This window comes from Scleropages formosus, chromosome 19 (genome assembly GCF_900964775.1).
Source record: "Scleropages formosus chromosome 19, fSclFor1.1, whole genome shotgun sequence".
Lineage (NCBI taxonomy): Eukaryota > Metazoa > Chordata > Actinopteri > Osteoglossiformes > Osteoglossidae > Scleropages > Scleropages formosus.
The window spans coordinates 9,540,897-9,550,482 of record NC_041824.1 but is presented as its reverse complement, the minus strand read 5'-3'; the positions used below and the strand labels follow the sequence as shown (position 1 = coordinate 9,550,482).

General features: G+C 44.7%; 1 protein-coding gene across 2 annotated transcripts in view; it reads left to right on the top strand.

The window, feature by feature from the left end:
* Positions 1 to 5,589: 5,589 nt before the first annotated feature.
* The window catches only part of gpr158a (G protein-coupled receptor 158a), a 56,249-nt gene continuing 52,252 nt past the window's right edge, over positions 5,590 to 9,586 (top strand). For both annotated transcript variants that reach the window (XM_029246135.1, XM_029246134.1), the window contains exon 1: positions 5,590 to 6,875. In XM_029246135.1, the coding sequence (XP_029101968.1) occupies positions 5,896 to 6,875 (980 nt within the window). In that variant the 5' untranslated portion in view covers positions 5,590 to 5,895. The remainder of the gene's footprint in view (positions 6,876 to 9,586) is intronic.

Here is a 9,586-nt window from a genome sequence, read left to right as displayed (position 1 = left end):
AGGGTGCCCAAGGCTACCACAGGCAGCGACGTGATTAGGACGAACGACTGTTGATTCCAAAGGCAGAAGCTGTAACCACTATGCTGGTCGTTAGCTGTCTGAGCGAGACAATTTAACTTATTCCAAGTAGGACTCAAGTCCAAATATAATAATAAATATTATTCCAGTCTCAATAGAGAATGCAGTTCAAATTCCTAAAAACCATCATTAATCAATCACAATTACTTTGATGAAACAGATGAGCACACATCGAACACACATATTGTACATGGTGAAGATACAGAAGAAAATAATTAGACAGAAATGTTAGAAGTAGGAGGGGGTGCGGTGGCGCAGTGGGTTGGACCACAGTCCTGCTCTCCGGTGGGTCTGGGGTTCGAGTCCCACTTGGGGTGCCTTGCGACGGACTGGCGTCCCGTCCTGGGTGTGTCCCCTCCCCCTCCAGCCTTGCGCCCTGAGTTGCCGGGTTAGGCTCCGGTTCCCCGTGACCCCGTATGGGACCAGCGGTTCTGAAAATGTGTGTGTGTGTGTGTGTGTTAGAAGTATAAAAGCGTGCTTCTTTTTTATCACAGATCAGCTGAAACACGGTGAAAGTTAACCAGCTGAAGAAAGAAAGAGGTAAAGAGCTGGATCCTTCTCGAGGAAGAAAAGAAAAGAGGCCAGATGGCACCATTAAGATAATACATCTTGCAGATTAGTTTGCTTTTTAAGAGTAAATAATAATAATAATAATAATAATAATAATAAAAAGAAATATTATTATTGGTAAGGAAACAACAAAAAGTACAGCTGCCTTGAAGAAGTACAAAAATTAATGTGGCCTTCATTCCCACAATGCTCAGTAGCACAGAAAGTTAAACCCAGAACTCCAAAGTTCCAGCTGAAAACAGGGCTCTGAACAAAGATGTTTGCCAGCACTGGTCCATTATGCAAGTGGAAATATTTGTACTTGTGAACATTTTTTATCAAAAATGTGTTGGCTTCGGGCTACAGGTGTGTCCTCAGTCACCATGCTGTCATCTGGCCCTTTATACCTTATAACACATGGACCTCAGTTTATTAGCACCGTCGGGTCTCAAATTGTTTGTAAGTCTAACAATCGGAAAAAACGTTGTAATACGGCTTAAACTCTTGAATTATTCAGTGGTTAGGTTCTGTTGAAAACAACGGATAAAGCTATAATGAATTTAAGGTTTTGTATAGTGTTTGTGCTGTTTTCATCAACAGCTCATTCAAGAGAGGACCTTGGGACAGCTCGTAGTGTCGTGGTTAGTGCTGCTACCTTTCCATCTGAAGGTTACTGTTTTGAATCTCACCTAGTGCTGTAGTACCCTTGACCAATGTACTTACCCTGAAGTACTCCAACTGGAATTACGCTGCTGTGTTCATAGGTAAACAACTGTAAATTGCTTTAGAGGAAAGTGTCAACTACATAAATATGAGTAAATGTTCACTATGCAACAGAAAATAGAATGGTGAATAAAATAAAAGAGTGGGGCATGTTTGCATCTTACAATATTCTTAAATTGAATGTTCATAACACAAGGTAATAGTACGCTATGCAGAAAATAAGATATGTGCTGCATATTTGCCTGAAAGTCTCATAGATGAAATATCTTTATATGTTTTATGAACCAACAGATGGTCCTGGGCTAAAGATCTGTTTAGGGGAGAAGGCATGGATGGGGCTGCAGTCAGAGGAAGCTGGAGATCAGGCTGTTTTTCTGGGGCTGACGTGTGGTCCCCGTAGGCCCACGGAAGCACGCAGCCACCTGTCACCCCTCGTCACGCCTGTCTACCCTCGGCCTCCCACGAAAGGCGGCGGTGCCAAAGAGCCCACGCTGTGTGAGTCATTCGGCATGCACCGTGGTGATGGCCCAGAGCCGTAAGCCCCCGCTCCACTTCACGTATGTTGGCACTGACCGCTGCTGAGGACAAATGAGGGAGCTGCAACTGCACCCCCATGAAAAGCTTACCTGAAAAAGATTAAAATTCCACTTCCGTAACAGTACACTCACACACAAAAACCGGAAATTTATGCTTTTGTATCATAGTCTAAAGAAGTATTTAAGGAATAAGGCACATTACGGGAGGTCCTTGACTTGCAAAGGGTTTCCGTTCCGACGACCTCATCATGAGTCGACTTCATCGCAAATTGCAAGTCCCCGTATATTGTATTACATGAACCATACGGATATATTAACTAATAATATGAATGGCTGCTACTTTGTGTAATAGGGCTTTGTTATTTTTTTTCACTAATTTCACACATTATGAATGTTAAATTAATACTAACATACAATAATAACAATAATATAAATGCAATACAGTATTATAATTATATTTTCATGCTGCAGTATTATTTTCACTGTCACTTCTAGATGCTGCTTTTGTGGACCACCAGAATGCTCACTTCTTCGCTTGATAGCCATTTTTAACATTCAGTAAGGTGGAGGGAATTACAAAGGTAAATCCTGCAAATAAAGCAACGCTTCTGTAAATAACACGCAATGGCTGATAGACACACGGACCGAGTCAATAAAAATATGAGTTCTTGTGACACAGCAGCCAGCCAGTGTAACTGTACAGCAGACACAGAGGTTGTTAGATATTACAATCAGATGGACCAGAAAAATGATATAATAAGGTTGGTGGAACAGCCGACATAAGTTTGGGCCTTCCTACATTGCGTCGTAAATATATAAGTCGAGGACCACCTGTACATTTAAATTTTTCACATTTGATTCAGAGTCCATCGTTTTCTGTTTGGAAACTATTTCATTTTGAACAAATAATATTTCACTTGCTTTCTGAGTGGGAACATCCTGAGTTGATCAAAACCAGTGTCAGATTAAGTGAGAACATCAGTAGTAGACCTGTATAAAATGAATGGTTTTTTTAATGTATGAAGTTAAATACGAAAGAGGTCCGTGGAGACTGTGTGGGGAGGCAAAGTGGTAAGGTGCTTCCACATTGCTGTAACAACAGCTAGTGTCAAACTGGCTTTTTCCTTCTGCTGGCACACCACAATGCATTTAAAAAAGCACTAAGAAGGAAACAGGGCAGTTTTTATGCTGGCTTTAGCTAGACCTTACAAAACAATGAAACGTTTACAGTTTGCTTGTACAGCATTGCTGGCCTGTTTGTCTTTGGCGAGTTCCTCCAGACAAACTCTGCCACATGAACAAATCCTATGAGTTCTCCTTTAAATCTAGTATCAGCACAGTCCATCTGCTTGTGACTTCACTTCTTAAAAGTGAGCAGCAACGACTTTTTTGCATCCACATATTTCCGTGTATCAAAATGCTCCGAGTATTTTTGAGAGGTATATTAAACAATGGAAAAAATACAGTAGCTTTTTGCCTATTGTAAAATTAAGCGAATAGACAGTAGATGTCCAACGTGAGATTTCTGTAAAATGCTTGTCATAGCAGACCATATATGGCAGGGCCAATAAGAAATCTGCTGTGGGGAAGTACTTTCAAAATGATGGTTGCCTGGGTAGTGTACTCCTGAGTGCCGCAGAAGAAAGTGCAACGAACATCTGGACCTAAATAGTCCACTGTTGATGCTTGGAGCTTCGGCTGCTGTTCATTAGTTACAGTACATTGTGAGATTCTAATCTAGTTCACACGGATTACAATAACTGTTAAATACTCAATGCATGACTCATGAAGTAAGGCATCATATCAAAATCAGTGAAGGAATGGCTCGGCGTATTTTAAATATGGATGTAAAGTAAATGTTACTTGTAAGCCAAGAACAGGTGCAAAGGCAGGAAATTTGCAACGGTAAGAGATTTGGGCCAGAAATGGAAACGCCAAAAGAGGAAGAGATGATGCTTTATTAAGAATAAGCTATAGAACCAGCAAGTTTGTGCTTTAACCATTTATTATATGTTCTAGTCAATTGATCATGGGACACTTTTAGCCATAGATACTTGTAACTTTCCTCATGCACCTAGAAAAAATAGCAGGCTAGATTGAGTATCTTACACTTGGCACTGCAGTAGAGTCCTCCCAGGACTTGAAGCAGTCTCCTTGAGGTATATGTATGTGCAGCACGTTTTTCTTAACCGTTTTGTTACCAGCAAAATTTTCGTAATTTGCTCAGCTGCTTATTCATTAAAACAACTCAAGTAAAGTGGTTAAATTGTGGAGTACAAAAGGGACTGTATTTGAACCTCCTGAACCTCTGTCTATAAATGTTACACATATGATCAGGGAAATAATCCATCCGGAGAATTTTTCCATGTAATGTGCCCATGAACATTAGAGCCACACAATTGGTGGTCTAAATATGTGTAAATATGGATCTCCCAAAAAGAGCCTCTTCCTTACAAGTGAGTCATAGTACATTTATACATGCATACATTCAATATGGCTGAATATACATCTACAGGATCTGACACACCTATGCAAGCTATGGTCTAAATGGTGATCAGTAACCTAAGGAATCATATGGCCACATTTAACGACAGCTATATAACGATGAAAACACCAAGACACTGCATGATCTCCCTGTTGCGTTTCCGTGAGACAGTACTGAAATAAATATTTCCATAACTGTCTCAAGACTAGATGAGACATGTAGTCTGGAACAATGAAATATTTAAATGTGTTTCAGGTGAACTGCTGACTCTAAATTGCTCATAGTGTATATGTATGTATTTATGTTGAATGATTGTAGGGAGTTCAGTGAAGTGTAGCAGACATAGTAATTGACCTTGGAAAAAGGTGTCAGCTAATAATATATAATAAAAATGAATAAAACTTCCTATGCCGATACATTTCATGTGCACTGTTAAAGGTTGAATTTGTACCTTGAGATGTAGAATACTACTCGGCATGTGTAAAATATTACAAAAGAAAGTGGTTTAGAAACTGATTTTGTATATGTGGTGCACTGTGTCAAATTCTAACAGTGCTAAAATTTCTGATCCAAGAAATTCTTCTTAAAATGTGCTCTGAGCTAACTAAAACTAAACAATAGTTTTTTTGTTTCGCTAATAAAATGATCATCTCCTGATTGCTTGCCATGTTTTAGAACCCGACACTGATGAACATACATCAACGACGTGGGATCTTTGCAAGTCTTTCATGCATCCTAGATGGCTGTTGTGTGTGGGTGTGTGTGTGTGTGTGTGTGTGTGTGTGTGTGCGCGCGCGCGGGTGTTTGTATGTGCGCGCGCCCCTCTTCAGTCGGTAGTCTTAATGACAGCAGCCTATTTGAACCCACCCCCAGCGGATGAGCGAACGTCGGATCTTCAGATTTCTTTGCATCTTTTCATGGATTTGCACCTCAAGAAACCTGCAGTCTTCCCCAATGCCTCCTGTGCTGCTTCACCAGCCATTCCGAGAGGTTTGTGTGCTTTCAGCACTGGACAGCTCCTCTGTCGCTCCACCGAACATCCCCTCCGATTGACATGATTGACGCAAGAAATGGCCACACGCGCATCAAGGGTACTTTGGAAAACCCTGTAAGATAATGAAGGAGACGGGGCTTTGAGAGCAAATCGTTCCTGTCTGCCCTGATGGTGGAGTTACTGGATGTTGTGGACCGGAGGAGGGCGGAGTGTGTGTTTGCCGCTGAAGTGTGAGGCTCCACTCTGCGCCTCCGAGTAAATCCCGTCCCCCCGTCCCCCCCCCCGCCCGCCCCGTCCCCCCCGCCGTGGCCGGTTCAGTGCGCTTATGTGAAGCCAACCGCGAGGCTGTCTCAGCAGCGGCTGTCTCCTCGCACCCGACTCCCAGACGGACCCGGCGGACAAATGATGCGATGAAACCGCTATTTGTCGGACGCGGAGGTAAACGAGGCGACTAGAGACGCTCTCCTGCTGCAAAAACGGGATCGGAGCCGCTGGAGCTGCGCCGACAGGATCCACTTATCCACAGGTGAATGCAGTTTTGTCTGCTGGCCGAACTTGATCTTTCCCCCTTACTCTGTTTCGTGAAAACGGGACTTTCTTCCCGAAATCTGGACCAAGTGAGAGGGAGGTTGACAGACATGGCTGTTTTCCTGCTTTCCCTACTCTTGCGAGTTGGCTTTGTCGTTGGATCGAATTATGGATATGTTGACTGGGCGGAGAGCGAGAGGGACGCCGAAATCAGAGCGAAGCAGCCTATTTATAACGCCCCCGTGGACGAGCACGAGCCGCGGTACCACGCGCCGCCGCCGCCGCTGCTGAAGCCCGCGGCGGAGCGTAGCGCCTTGGCGCAGAAGATCGAGGAGGATCTGCCGCGGGTGGTGACCGCTTTCCTCCACACCGGGGACTCGTCCACGCTGAGGCACGCCAACTGCTCGCGGAGGTACGAGCTGAGCAGCCTGCGCGCGTCCTCGTCGGCGACCCCGCACTCGTCCCTGCGCGGCGTGCTCGACACCGTGGCGCACGCCGCCACCTTCCTCGGCGTGATCCTGCAAGCCAACAGGTCGAGGCAGCACAGCCTCCGCCGCGACGTGGAGTGGTACCACGCGCTGCTCACGAGCGTCGTGGAGGGCGATCCCAAGATCCAGCGCGCCGTGGTCACGGTCGGCAGCGAGGCGCCCGCCTCGGGTCCCAGCATCCACCTGCAAGCCAGGAGAACCGCGCGAGGCGTCGCGCTGGAGGACCTTTCCGACGCGGCTCGGCATCACCTGAAGAACAGGACGGCGGAGACCAAGTGGTTCAGTGAGATCAGGGAGAGGAAGAAGCCCCGCTTGCACAGGAGGGTGATCAGCCCGGAAAAGGGGTCAGGGGACAGTTACCTTCTCGATAAAACCGAGATCAAGTGGTCAGCGCCGTACCTGGAGTGCGAGGACGGGCGCTTCATCCCGCAGTGGCTCCTCACGTTGTCAGCTGCCTTCTACGGTCTGAAGGCTAACCAGGCCTCGGACTTCAGGTACGTGTGACAGCTCGTGCCACATCGACCGCAGGAGGCTTTGCTTCCCTCCTGATGCTGCGCCTTATAATGGCCATTTAACTCCAAACACGGATCAGCGCAAACCCGGTGCTCCCTACGTTGCTCACAGTAAACGCCGCGCGAGCAGAAGTGAAGGCTGCGGCTCTCCCCTAAAAAAACAAGGAGGAAGACGCACTTAGTGGTGTAGCTGCAGATGTAAATCATGGCGAGTGGGGTTCGGATGCGCTGCTCGGCGGAGACGCGCCAAAACTTAGGCGCACGAGGAGCGGGACCACCGCAGAGCGCGTCCCTTGGCTCCTTCGGTATCCTGGATACTCCTGGATACCACCGACTCAAGGGAATAGCCTGGGTGTTTCTAGTGTGTGAGATCACGGCAGCTCGATCTCGCCTCACACAGCCTCGTCTAGAGCGGAGCGTCTCGGCAGGTGCCGGGAACGCGCCTAAAAATAACCGCTGACGTTATTGCGTTGCAGCGATAGAACCCGAACGCCCCCCTCCTCCCCCTCCTCCCCCTCCGCCCTACACACACCCCCACCCCAAGGCTTATTAATCTTTAACGCCGCCGTCTATTTCAGCATGAGTCAACGTGGCGCACCTTCTCCACGCGATCATGCAGCAGAGTAAAAACGCTGTACTTGAATTCCAGACGGGCCATGGTGGAGGCAGTAAGTCCGCGTGAGCGGGAAAGCGCGGTCTTGCGTGCGGTCTCTCCACCTGGCAGGGGACCCATCACATGGACTGGGCCATGTCGATAGCGTGTGGTCGGGGTGAGAGTCTCCTGAGCATCACGCAGAGGCCCGTGACCTTTCTCCTCCACACGCCCCTCCAGTTACTCCCCAGGAACAAACTAATAACTACACTGGTATGCACGTGCTGTTTAACGTCATTATATCATAGGCAGTAATAAGAAACCATGCACCGCTTACAGTTATAGTTCCAGTAAAATCACGGAGAAAAGCAGAGGAAAATGATAAAAACATCAGCTAGTTCATGAGGAGTTGGAGAATTACCATAATGTTTTATTAATAATAATAATAATAATAATAATAATAATAATAATAACTTCAATTTAGCTGATGCCTTTATTCAAATTAACTTGCAATTTTACCATCATTTAACCATTTATACAGCAAGTAATCCTTATTGTTCAGTTCAGGGTAAGCATCTTGCTCAAGGGTACAACAGGAGCAGATATTCAAACCAGGAACCTCTAGATAGCATAGCGACAGCCCAAACTACTAAAATACCTGCTGCCGGAATATCAGATGTATTATGACAGATAAATTAAAATATGTATTTTGAAGTCTTCGGAACTGGAGGGTCTTGTAGTTGTGTCATCTTCCATCTAAAGGCACTTAAATGTGTGTGTGTAATGTAAAGTGACAGGTGAGGTTTCGGGCACTTGCCCTTTTCTTGGATGGCTTTTGACATTTGTGCTTTGCTCCAACTTGTCTTTTTTTGCCCAAAGCAAACATGTTCAACATTGAAACATGCGTAATAACTAAGAAAACAAGTCTCTCTGCTCAAAATGAGATCATAATTTGCCTACAGATTTAACTGACACATTGCTGCAGATTATTAAGACTAACAATTTTGAAGAACAATTCAAATTTCTGCTTTATATTCAGTTTGAAGATTTAAACTTAAATTAAACTTCTGTTTTCTGGATATTACATGCTTAATCTTGTGAATGATTTGCAAATGATTTTTTTTCAAATTTTCTTTCTTAGAATTGGGTACCTCAGGCTAAAACATAAAAAGAAACTATACAATGGGACATAAACTAGTAACCTTCATGTTACAAGTCCACAGTCAACCATAACACAGCTTGTTACCTTAACAACTGGAATTTTTTATTCAACATCTGTATCTTAATTGGGGATTGAAAGTAATTACTGGCCAAATATCAGATGATGGACTATGGTTGTTTTAGAGAACATGTTTTTAGAGAACATTCAAGGTTCCCTTTGAAACTGATATTACAAAAGTAGATGATAAATTGCACTAAGTGCTACATGGATTGCCTTGTGATATTGATCCCTTTCTCAGTTATTAAAAAACCACAGGAAACAGTGATATGCAGGACGGCGCTATAGTAAAGGGTGGAAAGACGTGTTCACGCCTGCACCAGATATGATCTTTTGTGTGTGTGAAGATCTCGGTGAGTCAAAGCAGGGTGTTGACCTAATGTACAAGTGGCAGCTGCCGTTCTGGAGCCTTCCACAAGGTGTTTGATGCTATTCAGCAGTCATTATACAGAAATAAGGAATCCTTTCTACTCCACCTGGGTCCAACAATGCCAGTAGAGACAGGTTGATGCTGGAGTCCTCTGTTGAACACATCAGCTGGTAGTCTAGTGGTAGTGGTTAGAGCTCCTGTCTTTGGACCCAAAGGTTGCAGATTCGATTTCTACCGCCGGGCATAGTACCCTTGAGCAAGGTACTCATCTTAAAAATTGCTGCAGTAGAAAACTACCCTGCTGTATAAATGGATAAATAATAATAATAATAAGAAGAATAAGTAGCTTAACATTGTAAATTCTTTTGGAGTAAAGCATCAGTTAAATCAATAAAGGTAAATATAATGGGCGCACACTGCCTATGAAGACAGGTTTCTCAGACCTTATTAATGTTCTGGGAAAAAAGTGATATAGAGTGGACTGGAAGCTGAATTGTGCTGTAGGTGGCTTA